The 14142-nt window shown below is 38.6% G+C and overlaps 2 protein-coding genes, 1 long non-coding RNA gene and 1 other non-coding gene across 6 annotated transcripts in view; 1 reads left to right on the top strand and 3 right to left on the bottom strand.

Annotated features, from left to right (window-relative positions):
• The window catches only part of LOC138045123 (merlin-like), a 20562-nt gene extending 19367 nt beyond the window's left edge, over positions 1-1195 (bottom strand). For 2 of the 3 annotated variants that reach the window (XR_011131536.1, XM_068891522.1), the window contains exons 1-2: positions 973-1176; positions 737-865 (exon numbers count right to left, since the gene is read on the bottom strand). Coding sequence is in view for 2 of the 3 variants with exons in the window: in XM_068891522.1 (XP_068747623.1) it covers positions 737-865; positions 973-1035 (192 nt within the window). In the remaining variant the exon portion in view is untranslated. Of the gene's footprint in view, positions 1-736; positions 866-972 lie in introns of all 3 variants that reach the window. The other variant, XM_068891521.1, reaches the window with a different exon arrangement.
• A 1976-nt stretch (positions 1196-3171) lies between these two features.
• LOC138045121 (mitochondrial ubiquitin ligase activator of NFKB 1-like) lies at positions 3172-7614 on the bottom strand. The gene is made up of 3 exons (XM_068891517.1): positions 7430-7614; positions 5424-5638; positions 3172-4554 (listed from the first exon to the last, which is right to left on the bottom strand). The coding sequence occupies exons 1-3, from the start codon at positions 7532-7534 to the stop codon at positions 3858-3860; spliced, it is 1017 nt and encodes a 338-aa protein (XP_068747618.1). The 5' UTR covers positions 7535-7614; the 3' UTR covers positions 3172-3857.
• Positions 7615-7694: 80 nt separating this feature from the next.
• On the top strand, positions 7695-7809 carry Trnai-uau (transfer RNA isoleucine (anticodon UAU)). Its single transcript has 2 exons — positions 7695-7732; positions 7774-7809. It is a non-coding gene; the product is annotated as a tRNA-Ile (tRNA).
• Positions 7810-9065: 1256 nt separating this feature from the next.
• Positions 9066-9630, bottom strand: LOC138044395 (uncharacterized). Its single transcript, XR_011131418.1, has 2 exons — positions 9455-9630; positions 9066-9322 (listed from the first exon to the last, which is right to left on the bottom strand). It is a non-coding gene; the product is annotated as an uncharacterized lncRNA (long non-coding RNA).
• Between the last annotated feature and the right edge of the window lie 4512 nt (positions 9631-14142).

Raw genomic sequence — 14142 nt, 5'->3', positions numbered from 1 at the left:
AAGTCTCGATAATGATAAAAATCAGTCAATGATAATTATTCGAACATCATTTTCATCACTCAATTTAACATGTTAAATTTCATTCTTTACAAAATACCCCTAAATTGTGAGATAATGATGTAATATAGTCTATCATCACCGATAATAAGCACAAGAACACAACAATAAAAAGAGTTCCAAACCATGATAGGGAATTATCTTTAATTTTTTTTATATAAGAAAATATTCGTATGAAAATGAGAAAAAGTAAACACAAAGTGGAGGGGAAATAAACAATGACTTACACCTTTTACCGACCGCCAGCCGACAAAAGGCAATTAAAATTTAGAATGTCTAAAAGCTTTTACCTTTTGTTTAGATTCTCAGTAGGTTATTATAGCAGCCTACAGCATTTACATTTTGGATACATGACATTTTCAAAATTAATATACCGGTAATCAGCGCTTTTTTGACGGAGTTCCCTCAATTTGCAATGTGAGACTTACATTGTATAAATACTCTTTTTAGTTTGCTAGATTCAAAGTTGGTGTGAAAACAAAAGACGTCATGGCAGAAAACTCATATATTTTGATTCATATGCAAATATAAAAAGCATACAGTACACAAACACTGGAAATAGTCACGTTCCATTACATTGTTTCGGCATACTGTACCATATAATATTGTATGCAACAGGGGTGAAAATTCTATCAGTTCTCAATATAATCGAGATTCCACTCCTCACTGTTGTACCTACCCTCTTGTTAAATTTAAGCCAAGAACCGACGCCTTTCTTGTCCTCAAACTGTAACCCAAAATACCAAGTCTCGCGGACACCCAATGTTCGCACGATAAGATCAAACAATTCCTTCCCTGTGCATTTTTTCTGCAGAAATAAATAACAAATTGTCACATCACTAAAGAAATCTAGGAAACAGGACATTCTCATACGAATTCCCGGCTAAGCTTGTAAACATTCTGAAAGATTACAACCTCGACAGAAAACTCAAGCTCCGCGTCCAACGTCGTTATGCGAACGTCGAATGTCTTCGGCATACTGGCCCACCATTTGGAACGATATTTTACGTCTGAAAAATACAATAAACTATCCGAAACATTCTACTCTTGAAGACTGCGTTTTTTCCCTACGTATCCTTGCTGTGCTATGTGGAGAATCCTTGACGTCCAACATGAAAACATCCGTCCATCCGCTGATAAGACTTTCTTTCGTCATGTAGACTGCACAAAACGTCTTGAACAACGCAAAGTTACGTTCGATCAGGAAATCGAGATTGATTTCTACAAATACCGGTCAAGATGAGCGTATGTTGGCATCTCATTAAAACACTCGTTTGTGAGGATGGAGGCCCGAACACAAGATAGGGATAAACCTTTTTTTTTTTTTTTGTAGACCGCAACTTCGAACCCAGGCACTTTCAATAAATGACGAACTGGAACGAAAAAAAAGAGGAGAAAGCCTGGGTTCCAGCTGAGCAAGTCCCTAAACCCTAAACCCTTTTTATTTTTTCGTTTTTTAGGGGTATTTCTGTCTTTATGGAGGCGCTTTTTTGGAGAAATTTTAGGGAGAAATTCCATGTGGTTAAGGTGGTCCCCTTATCCAGACTTTTGGTTTTTGTTTATTCCCATTAATATTATCGAGGTATTCTTGATCTTACATGCTTGACCAAAGTAACATGCACACTCATCCCTTTTGATTTAACACACTAAGTATGTTTCCATTATCTTACCATGATTAACATGTTTTTTGGAAAGCAGGAAAGTAGCTTGTTTGAGTGATCAGTGTGACACTGTTATGAATTATAAATTACCAGATTTAACATACACAAAGTGGGCATATTCACGGATATCAGAGCAAATACCTAAATCTTTTCACAGATTGGAACGGTTGGATGGTGGCTTATCCATAAAAGATAAAGTTATCTGCCCTTTGAACAACTGGGGCCCAGGGGCCTGTTTCTCGAAAGTCCAGAAAACTCTTCAAGCCGAAAAGCCATAGACCTAATAGGCTAACTCAATGTTGTACCCAATTCAACCCCTTTGGGAATGAAACGTTTTGTTCCAGGTATTTCCATATCATTTAAATGTGAATGCTACATTATCAGGGTTTCGACAAAACACTGACCCCCGGTCAACTGACCCCCTTACTGACCCCCTACTGACCCCCTATAAAATCAATGGGAAAATGAATACTGCTTACTTAAGCCTCAACAACCCTTTTTAAACAGCATTGTTCAACAGTATTTAAGTCTAAGCATCCATTTTAAAAAGGTTACCTTACATCAAGTAATCGGCCATCACAACAATAATCGAAAACTAACCTTTTTAAAATGGGTGCTTAGACTTAAATAGTGTTGAACAATGCTGTTTAAAAAGGGTTTTTGAGGCTTAAGTAAGCAGTATTCATTTTCCCATTGATTTTTTAGGGGGTCAGTAGGGGGGTCAGTAAGGGGGTCAGTTGACCGGGGGTCAGTGTTTTGTCGAAACCCTACATTATCATGCAAATATAATACACAAAGAATCTTAGTCCCCGGAAGTTTGAATTGGGTACAACATTGAGTTAGCCGATTAGGTCTATTTGTGAAACTTGTTTTGGAAAGACGATCTTCTGACATGTTTTCAAGGGAACAAAGAAGCAAAATGGCTGTTAAGTTTGAGGACTTAAATCCTCTCCATTCTTGAGATACAGAGGGAATTGTAACACTCAAAATTGGCCTGTAAAGTTTCGGGATCTTTGAGAAACGGGCCCCAGGCCCCAGTTGTTCAAACTGGATAGCGCTATCCACCGGATAAATCCTTATCCACGAAATAAACAATGGTAAAACCAGTAATATTATTGAGTTATTAAGTGGATAGTGATTTATCTAGTGGATAGCACGCTCCACCCTTCAAACAACTGGGACCAGTTGTTCAAACAATGGACAGCACCATCTGCCGGATAAATCACTATCCAGTGGATAAGTCATAGAGAAACCAATATTTGCACTATCCAATGGATAGTGGTTTATCTGGTGGATAATGTATCAACCTTTTGAACAACTGGGGCCAGGTGTATGATTCTCCCTGCAAGTACTTTCCAATGCATGAAGAGTGCTTTTCAGTAATTAAAAAGATCTCATAGAATAATATTTGGCCCTCAGAGATTTTACATAAGAAACATGAGCATGTGCAACATTTATTATTCTTCGTACCATCATAAATTTATTGGACAGCCATTGGAGTCACATTTCCAGATGTTTTAGTGTTATTAATACCAAATGGCTATAATTCCCTGGTAGAAATCCTATGCAGGATCCTAAAGGATCCTCAAGACCCTTCATATTCTTTAAGATCTTGTAAGAAAACCCTAAGATCCAGATCAGGATCTTGACAAGGAATGGGATCCTAATCAGGATGTTGAGAACGACTAGGTATTATTTATGGGTAGAATCCTAAATGGGAAACAGGATAGGTGGTGGGCTACATTCTCATCAAAAACGACAGAACTCCAAAGTGATTACGAAGATGTAGGCAAAGTTGCACTCGAGCCACTGGGAACTTTATCCCGTCTCTGTAGCATGAAGTGACTGAGTGTTGCTACTGTTTCCTGGATGGGATGCTAGTCTAATGCAATTTTACCCTCAGGAGTATGGTACCCATTTAAAGATCTGTGGGAAAAGAGAGAGAGAGATTGTCTAAGGATACAACACGATGACAAAGCTAGGCCAAAGACAAAAGTTTGTTATTTCCATTATTATTATTATGATCAACAAACAAGTTAGACTTTTTAACTAATATACGTAATGTTATATATGTGTGAAAATAAAAAAATGCCAGTCTTGCCGCGTGTTGTGTAGTGCTAATGTTTACAAAAATCAATATTAGCTGTGATAAGTTGGAACAAGTCTAGCAATAAGTCGCCTACAAACTGGACAGTTGTTGACCTGTCGCGCACACTCCAAGCAACAGCATATGTGACCACAGTCTAAAATAACCACATTACGTGGTCTATCCATGCAAATAATGCATGCCCCTTGCTGAACTCCTCCTTCGACCCCATGAAAATCATTCATCTCCTGTTGCATTCTCCTGATGAGGTCGTCTTCTTCCTCCCTGTCATGCTGCCTCTTGTAATAAAAGTAAAGTGAAACTAGAAATAGAATCCCACTACTGAATGCAAAGATTGAGCTCAGAATTTTCCATAATCTTTTCCCAGACTGTAGCTGTCTGATAATGGCATCCAGAGTTAACTGAGAGAGAATATACGTAAGTCCACATTTAGGTGGTCCAATCACAATGCCATCCTCGTTCAAGGTAATTTCACCAATTCCAGTTAACGTTATACCAACAGGGAGCATCTCTTCAACTGTCTGGAAGCCTTTTGTCTTGTCACCAGTGACCCATTGCACCAGGGAATCAGCAACAGTGCTTGAAACAGGTTCAAACTTGTCATGTATTACTTTTAACTCTAGGTTTTGTGCTGACAAAGGCTCCAAGACTTTCACCAGGACTCCATGGCTGACCAATGAGAAAGGAACAGATGTAGCACTGGAACTAATAGTTCTTTCTATGTTGTGCCTGCACATTTAAAGAAATCAAACAATAAAAGACAACCTAATGGATGATAAAGTCAAGAGCATTTACTGACAAAAAAATTAATGCTTCTAACAATTATATCATTCTTAAGGTTTCAGCTCCAAGTCAGGATCCTTTAGCCCTTTCATTTCAGAGATGAAAGGGCTAAACTGAAAATCACTTAAATGTTTTATTCCAAATATAGGAAAATTGATCTTGTTAAAAAGGGAGGCGTGGCCTCATGGTTAGTGTGCTTAACTCTGGATGGAGTGGTCCGGGTTCAGGTCCTGGCCAGGAACATTGTGTTGTGTTCTTGGGCAAGACACTTAACTCCCATGGTGCCTCTCCCCACCCAGGTGTATAAACGGGTACCAGCGAAATGCTGGGGGTAACCCTGCGATGGACTGGCATCCCATCCAGGGGGGAGTATAAATACTCCTAGTTGCTTCATGCCACAGAAACAGGGATAAGCTCCGGCTCTGATGGGCCACTTGGCTCGTAAACAGTATTATTTTTTTTAGTTCTGGTACAAAAATGTACACTGATTGAAGTGAATGACTGTTTTACATGTTTGACTGTAGAGAATTTAAAAAGCACAAGAAAAAATTATTCTTGTATTTTTTAACTCAAGGACTGTATTACTTTGCTTTTAAATCTCCATTCACAATTAAAAGGAACAAAAGGAACACAAAATGGTGAAATTAATCTTGATATGAAAGTCTATGTGCCAAATCTAAAAGAATAAAAGATATTTAGAAATTATGGTCTATAATATCACATGAAAAAGTGATGTTTGTAACATAGCTTTTTACAGTTTCTGTACAAACAGTGGAGGATTTAACTGTGCTAGTCAAGAATAAAATCCATCATACCAGAGTCTAGTTGTTCTACTCCATTCAGACCTATGTTCACGCGTCTTAACACGCTGAATTAATCCAATAGCATCTGTTACATGAGGGCTTCTAATGACATCACTTCTCTTTACAGGTCTTGCCTCTCCTCTGATGACACCGTAAGGTATGGTATGGTTTTCTGCTGACCTTAATGTGTGAAACAGTTTTGGTCCAATCTCCAACTCTACTGCATCCTAAAGAAAATTATGCAAATTCTATCGTTTTAAATTTCAACCGATTTTTTCTCTAGTTACTGACCTGAGTCTATAAAAAAATTGCCAAAATACTGGATGCATCCAGGGTTGTCATTACGGGCCGTAACCCGTAAAAATCTGTTACGGCTGAGCCCAGTCATTGTTACGGGTGATGGTTGCAACAGAATTTTTATTCACGGGGCAAAACAAATTGAGATATATTTTTAAACATTTACCTTCTAAAGAAAATATAATTGCTGCCTTGTGTTGTCTGTGTTCCTGATTCTAAGACGTGTTTTTGGTAAAAATCCAAGCATTTTCCGTAAAAAAACCTTTGGGGAATATCCCCAATCGATTGTTGTTGGATTCTGATGCAATTTTCAGTAACAAAATCATTATCAATGCACAGTACTAGATAAAATTTGGATTCCGCTGACCATTTTTCATGGTATTGTGACACATGACCATTTACATGTGCTTGGTTTATCTTTATTCATTGTGAAGTTTATCTTTTTGCCCTGTTTGCGTCACTTCTTGATTGAGAAAGTATAAAATTTACACCTCAGAGTGCAGGAAAATGAATTTCTGAGGGTCTAATTTTAAGAATTTTCTGGAGGAGCATGCCCCGAGACCTCCCCCCCAGGGCCTCAGGCCCTTCGGGCCCTTCCTTTACATGGCCTTTGCCCATGTATTTACACGTTACGGGTTAAATCGTGAGTGTTACACCTGCTTCAAAACTTAATGACAACTCTGCATGCCCATCATAAGTATGCATTTTGGGTATTTAGATAAAATATAACGTACCCAATGACCACAAAAGGGCATATCTTGAGGGGAGAGCCAATTGGTATACTTCACACTTGGCTTTGTGTTTAGAGGAAAGTACTTTTGATGAGGGGGGAGGGGTTTGTGCCAGCACTTAGATCTTCTTTTTGAGAATATAATTTTTTGGGGATGTTAAAATGGTATACCTTCTAACTTTCTGAGGGGGGAGGGGGGGAGGGGTCAAAGGCATGACATTTTTATCTGGAGAGAGTGAGTTTTTTTGTAAGGGGGGTGATAAAATTCAAACATATATTCCAAACATGTGCAGACATTTTACATTTTAATTAACTCTTTTCCAATGGTTTCCCAAATGAAATTTGAGATTTCAGCAACAGTATGATCACTTCCGCTGTCTTTTCTTTCCCTGCTCTGAAATCATGAGTCCGGCTATAGATGTTACTTTAATTAAATTATTAATTTTTTTTTTCTCTATTTGTGTCAGTTGAGGCTGTAATGTCACAAAATAATCCAACAGACGCGAGAAATAATTTTTCATAGTAACATTGTTGGAACACAGGGGTGAGCAGGTATGAGATCGAAGTTTTTGATCCGCCGGCATATAACAATCAAGCCTTCGGCAAGACACTTGGCAGGTATATAACATCAAGAGAGGATGGCTACCTCAAGGAAGTACCTAGAAAGCAGATCATTCTACGTGGCTCTATTAATTTCTGTGTCCTCCTGAACAGTTGTCCCAGTGCTACATAGAAATCCATGGATCTTTTTCATGACAGAATCTTCTTAGCTAAGCTAAGAAGTACTGTAGGAAGATCCAAGACTCATGATAAGTACTTGGCAACAACAAAAATTCCTTATTTAGTGTAAATAGCCCCTTGGTGATCTCATTAGATCAGGAATATGGCCTTTGAGTACATGATTTCTCCAAAAAAATCCAAAATCCTTCAAACAGAATAATGACGACATTGATACTGATCAAAGCAACGTGTGTCTATAAGCGCTTTATACCTTCAAGCTCCTAATTGATCCCTCTCGGTTCTTGTACACTGCATAGAAAATGGTCGACAAGGCAGCACTGCCAACACCAGCCCAGAACCAAATACAGTCCGACATTTTTCAAAATTAGGTCGTCTTATATGATCTTTACAGCAATTTCACTTCAGTCGCCATATTGGCCGAAACACTCATTACCAGCCTTCTGCGCATTTACAAAAAGATAAGACTTCATGTAAATGGATTACGTAGTATTGTAATCGCCCATTGGGCAGCTCAAGCTCCCGTAGCACAGTCGGTTAGAGCGTCGTACTTATAAGCAGTACTGGCCAGTGGGCCCGAAGGTGCTAGCTAATGACATGCGAAGGTCGCGAGTTCGAGCCTCGCCGGGAGCAATGGGCTTTTTTTTTCCCTTTCATTTCTTATTACACTCTTGTGTTCACTGATTCAAATCACCGCGAGAAATACGAAATTTTTATCTGGCGCGTTTCTTGCAATCTATTTAAATTAAATGACACTTACACACAAGGACAAGCATTTTCGTCAAGGTTTAATCCGGTCTCATATTGGGTTTTTGTTTTCAAACTTTCCGGAAATAGCCCATCTGTAGAAGGAATGAGGCCTCGAGAACTGAAACTTTCAATAAATTTGCTTTTTCTTATCTCGAAAACCAGTCTTTTAGACACTAATAAATAGACCATAGTTTCGGAAATACGATCGGAACCATTCAGTATCGTGATTCTAGGTGTCGAGAATGTCTGCAAAAAAGCCGCGGATTGTAGCAATATTCAACACAGGAATTCACATTTCAATTCATACAGTTCCCTCGTCGAAAGGAGAGACTAATTGTTTCAGGCCGTGTTCGGGTTGATTCGGTGGGTGGTATGGCAAGAGCCCGTAGCCTCAGTTCAAAGCGGAAGTCAGTTCAGATTTCTCATCAAACCTGGCCCGCCAAGTTGGAACTGAAATTGAAGAGCATCACCGAACACATTCCTGGAATTTGTGATCGAGTACATTACGTGAATGCTCTTTTCATAAATTTGGAGCAATTTAAACGATATTGTATTGACTGAAACGAATTTGGTAAATCAGAAGCATTGGCGATCTGACCTAATAAGTTAGCGAAACGACTTTTAGTTGTTAGCGAAACAACTGCACACGTTAGCGAAACGACTTCACTTGTTAGCGAACTGGCCCGGGTTGCTCGAAGCATGGTTAGCGCTAACCAGCGTTAAACACCACGGAAACCTATTCGTTTTGATACCTCTTAACCAACGGTTAGCGCTAACCAGGCTTCCAGCAACTGGCCAGTTGAGGTTGGCGAAACGACTTGTATTTTTAATTATCTTCTTTTTCAAATCTTTAACCCCACAAAATTTTGCATAATCATTGTTTGCAATTTCTCCTGGGACATGAACTGAATATCGAAAACAATGCCTATGCAAATTTTTGGGGGGTAAAATAGGTGTATGATGTAGAGAATGTGAGAAGGATAGATTTTCTTTTTAATGCGTAAAATGTTCACGAGCATGAAAATGGTCTTTTCCCATTTGCCAAGGGCTTGATGTCCAACGTTTCACGAGTGAGGCAGACAACACGTTTGATTACATAAGATGGTCTGATGGAGTTATACCAACAAAGTACAGTGACATCCTTTCGTAAATGTCTTTAATTTCATGGTTTTAATACTACAAGAATAATGAAACTTCCTGTTCAGTCTCAGTATTTCATTCAATCGCTGTCTTATCCACTCCGACGCTCCATTCTTATTCTCTGTACGCTTCGAAACAGCTACGGTATCTGCAACAAACCCACTTTTTTAATGTTTCTTTGAAACCGGGGTTGCTGTGCGCCTCCTGCTGGATATTTGAAGTCCCTTGTTTCCATCGTTTGGTAACTTTCTGGAATCTACGAGGAAAAAAAATATCTCTTTCGAGACTCTGCTCGCTGGGTAAGGGTTTACCGTCAGAATTGAAAGGAATGGGATTAATGAAAGGTGGTCATGAGTGTTTGAAAAAAAAAAACTTTAAGAAAACTTACTTTGTTATTAAAAACATCTGAGCGACCGTTTTGCCTAAAAAGGCTGCCGGCTAGCTGACCATGGGTGGATTGAAAACGCATGATCATCAATGCAAAACACAGTAGAAAAGCAAACATATTTGTTAACCTGAACAAATCGGGCCTTCTTCAGTCTAGTTTGATTCTTTGTCACCTAACTGAGGCTGGAAGATGTCGCTTAGCCTGTTAAATATACCGTTAACCCAACGTAATTTAATGTTAGCGATTACTTGTAATTTAGATTAAGGAAAGAACTGATTACACAGGATTCTCTACCTGGCGAGTTTAATTTCACTTATTTCCTCGATCTCGAGCTCCTGTATCATTCCCTTAGTTTTAATCTTATCAAACAGACACCATGAGGTAGAAATGAGATAGAGAACCTATCGATATTTTTTCTAATTTTACTTGTGGGTAGTAACACTAAAAACACAACTTCATTTGACAGATGTGCCGCAGTAGTTGTATACCATTTACAAACCTAAGGCAAAGTCAAGAGTTTTTTAGATTTATGACATAGATGGCGCTATTCCCGAAAAATTCTCTATCCGGTGGATAACTCAATTAGTTATCATGGCAATTTTCCCTTGGAGAGTAATTTATCGAGTCAGTCGCACTATCACCTTTTGAACTACAGAGTCCCTATACCGCAACTTTTAATCAACCGTCCCACGCTACCATGATTGAAGTAGGAGGTATCTAAACGAAAAAAGTAAAACAAAAAATGTTTATGTACGGCAGGAGATATACTACTTTCAATTAATAAAACATTTCTTTACTTTTCTCTTCATGGATTATATTTGATCCATCGATCATTGATTGTCGCTTTGTTATATATAATTTTGAATTATTCGCTTGTTTTAAGTTTCTGAGGCACGATTTATTCCCCCCTGCCGTGGATAATTTCGACACCGCGTTAGCAGAATCAGCACCTGCATTATTTTTTACTTTTGGCTAACCAAGAGCAGGAAGAAGGCGACCAAGATGTCACTCATTCCTAGCCGGTTGTTTTAACTTTAGAATAATTCATTGCACAGATTACAGCGATACTTCACATTCCACGTTGTCACTAGTTAATATGTAAGACTAGTGCTGTTGCAGCCAAATATCAAATGCGTGCTTCCACCAGAAATTTTCTGCCGAACGTGCGTGGTTCCTTTTCTCTTCATGGTCCTTAAGAAGACTACTGGCCTCGCATGCGTTTCAGATAATCATTTTCTGCCCTTCCTGTTTCCTATTGATATTCATTAGTTTGATCAATGTAGGAAGAAAACGAAAATAAAGGTTTCTGAATCCTTTATATAGCTCAGAGATTGTATAGGTTTCTTGTTTTAACTCAGTGCGGTTTGGGATGAAACACCGAAGTTTTTTCGCTTCCTAGATCCTCGAGTGTAATCTCCATGGTACATGTAGGAAAGAAGAATGTTTTGATCTCAGGCGCACAGTTTTACGCAACACAGTGGCCAATTTAGTCAGTCCGGTACCTATATACAGAAAACGGCAAAAAAAGTGCATCCCCCATTAAGGTAGCAGAAAAACCTTATCCTCCATTAATTCACTATACAGGTGAAAGTTACGTGAAGCAAATTGCTGCAATAATATGGATATTACTATCACAGGAAAAAATATAGTTTTAAAATTGGTTTTGATGCCCAGCAGAGGCCAAAGCTGGATAATTAAATTTTACTATGATGAATTGAAAAGTTCAGCGTATCATTTTCCCTTTAACCGGAAACTAAACCGAAACCTTTTATCTCTTGGCTTCCTGACACAAGTATGGTTGGCGTGCACTTTTTTGGTCTGCAGTAAACAGCCGTCTTGAAAACTTCGATAGAGGAGAGAGACCCTGGGAACGAGGCAACAGACAGAGCCGCCAAATTGGATTTCTCTATCCTGTCTTCCTCAAAGTTCAAGATGGCGCCCAAATACACTGAGCTTGGGTTCGAGTCAGGGATCGATGAATCTCCCGTTTTAAGTAACTGATAAATCTCTATAATCTCAACGAAAAATTTCACACATTTTAATTGAAGAATAATAGAGCCATTAAACTGTACTGGAGATCTATGCAATGGTAATTTATCGGATTTTCTTTTTCAGGCTGCGTGCTGATTGTAAAAAGTTTCTTAAATCTTATAAAATCGATCCAACTGAATTTTTTTTGAAAATTTTATTACTCAGAAAAAACTGTTTGGTTTGACTCACGTGGTTGTCAATCAGTTTTTCTTACTAAACAGCAGGGGGTAACTTCCCAGGTTTTAGTGTAATCTTTGGGTGGATTCACCCATTCATGGTGGCAGCAGTTTGTACCTAAGCTGCCATCATCACAGCACAATCTCCCTATCAACATTGATGTGACGACCAAAAACAATCATCTTGCACTGCATGCTCATGTTGTATAATTATGGTTGCAAAATATACATTCTTTTAAATTAAGGGGGAATGTGTGATTGAAGTGGGGGTTATAGAAACAAGGGAGAAGTGATCCTTTCATTTATCTCGGGATAATTTAAGCAATTGCCTCTTGTGGCTGGCTTCAACCGGATTTGAACCCATGACCTCTGCGATGTTGGTATCACTGCGTGCTGTGCCAACCGAGCTAGGATGGAGTATGATGGTTTCCAATCTCGTTGAAGCCTCCTGAATTTTTCAAGTTTCTATAAGAGGCTGTTTGCTTTGAAGCTTTTGCTCGCGGATCTTCACCGCAGCTTCTGGACTGAGCCATTCTATTTGCACCACAAAGGCGGCTTATGCTATTTTTTTCAACAGTGGAGGCGACTTAAAAGGACAAAAGGACTTTCGGCCTTAACTGCTATTGGCTAACCAAGAGCAGTAAGAAGACGACCAGGATATCAATCATTTCCGCAGATTGAGATTCATGATTTTCAACCCCAAATAGTTGTTTTTATTAATCATGCAGGTTACCGAAAACCAGCTTTTATCCAGTGCATAAGAATATTACAAGATTATTTTTAAATGGTTATTAAATTTCTTAAAATTCTCAAACTGACAATTCTTTCTGTGTTAAATACAACTTGATATCGTAAGGCTATTGGCTGCTTTCGAATTTAAAGTATCTCACAGATACTTCACTTCACAGTCCTTATTGTCACTAGGCAACGAGTGCGTACTTCCATCAGAAATGTTCTGGAACGTATTTGAAATCTTTTGCGTTGTTCCTTTTGTCCTTATGGTCCTTAAGAAGACTAACGGCTCTTTGCATGCGTTTCAGAAGATCCTTTTCTGTCCTTCCTGTTTCCTCTTGATATTCATTAGTTCGATCAATTCTTCTTGACCGCTCGAGGTAACTTGGATTTTCCTGTAAAAGAAAATGTCATCTGCTGCTAAATCCGGCTAATTAAAGACTTAGAACTTCTATAAACATGATAAAAAAGTAGCTTAAATCATTTTTCACGGGAATTTATAATTTAAATCGATCCATGGCACATCTCACGATAAACCGCTAAGGATCAGTTACTTTGGTTCCGGACTGACGACTTCCGTTGGCTGACCATCTGCGACTGTGGCAGCTTTATTTGCTGATCGATGAACCTGGATCCCATTGAAATCAGACGTATTTTGATGAATGGTTTACTTAGCAAAATTATGAAGGGTGCAAACCAAAATAACGGTTTAAGAAGTAGTTCATAATTTTATAATTCTAGACAGATATATGTTAGTTGAGTGAAATGCTAACGGCAACTTTCGTTTATTAGAACGAAATCTCTTTGATTTTAAAAGCTAACTACGTCCTTATTTTGCGGGACAAAAAAGGCCGATTAGCAAGCATTTTTGGAAAGACAAATTAAGCTCGCGAATTCGAGGAACGAGTTCCTCCCATTCCCTACACGTCAACACTCTTACCTTGTAAAGTCTGTGCTTTCCAACAGGATCAAACGATAGCTGAGAATGAATGTGCTGAAAATTTAGGCACAGCAGAATCAAACAACTCAACACAAATTTGTCCATGCTTTCTCAATAGTTAGGTCGCAAAGAGATGGTAAATCAGTTAGATACTGCTTACATTTGTTTCATTGAGATAGACCGTTGAAATCATCCTTTATATAACTCAGAAATTGTATAGGTTTCTTGCTTTAACTGTGGTTTGGGGTCGGTGAAAACAAAACATGCAAACACTGAAGTTTTCTCGTTTCCTCGAGGATAATCTCCATGATAAAAGTAGAAAAGAGGAATGTTTTGATCTCAGGCGTACAGTTTTAAGCAAGACTGTGGTCAAGTTGGTCCTTTCGTTATCAGCCCAGGAGGCAAAAAAGTGCATTCCCTATTGAGATAGCGGAAAAACCTTATCCGCCATTAATTCGTTACATATAGGTGCAAGTTGTAGGTAAACAAATTGCTATAATAATATGACTATTACTATTACAGGAATAAATACAATTTCTGAACACAATCATGAAAATATGTTTGATGTCCAGCAGAGGCCAAAAAATAAATGTATTTTAATATAATGAATACAAAAGTTCGGCGTATCATTTCCTCTTTAACCGAAAATTAAACTTCCCGACACAAGTTTGGTTGCCGTATGCAGCTGTCTTGTAGAAAGGTCGAGTAAACTTTCCTGGGCTCAACAGAGCCGCCATGTTGGATTTGACACTGACAGTTGATTTCTCTCTTCAATCTTCATCTTCGTCAAAGTCCAGGGTTTCGCCAAG

This window comes from Montipora capricornis, chromosome 4, assembly GCF_036669925.1.
Source record: "Montipora capricornis isolate CH-2021 chromosome 4, ASM3666992v2, whole genome shotgun sequence".
Taxonomy (NCBI): domain Eukaryota; kingdom Metazoa; phylum Cnidaria; class Anthozoa; order Scleractinia; family Acroporidae; genus Montipora; species Montipora capricornis.
This window is presented reverse-complemented; position numbering and strand designations above follow the sequence as displayed.

Coding starts and splice junctions, on each gene's coding strand:
- LOC138045121 (XM_068891517.1), bottom strand. CDS start 7,534: ATGTCGGACTGTATTTGGTTCTGGGCTGGTGTTGGCAGTGCTGCCTTG. Junction 5,639..7,429: donor GATCAATTAGGAGCTTGAAG/GTATAAAGCGCT, acceptor AATTTTCTTTAG/GATGCAGTAGAGTTGGAGAT. Junction 4,555..5,423: donor AGTAGAACAACTAGACTCTG/GTATGATGGATT, acceptor TTAAATGTGCAG/GCACAACATAGAAAGAACTA.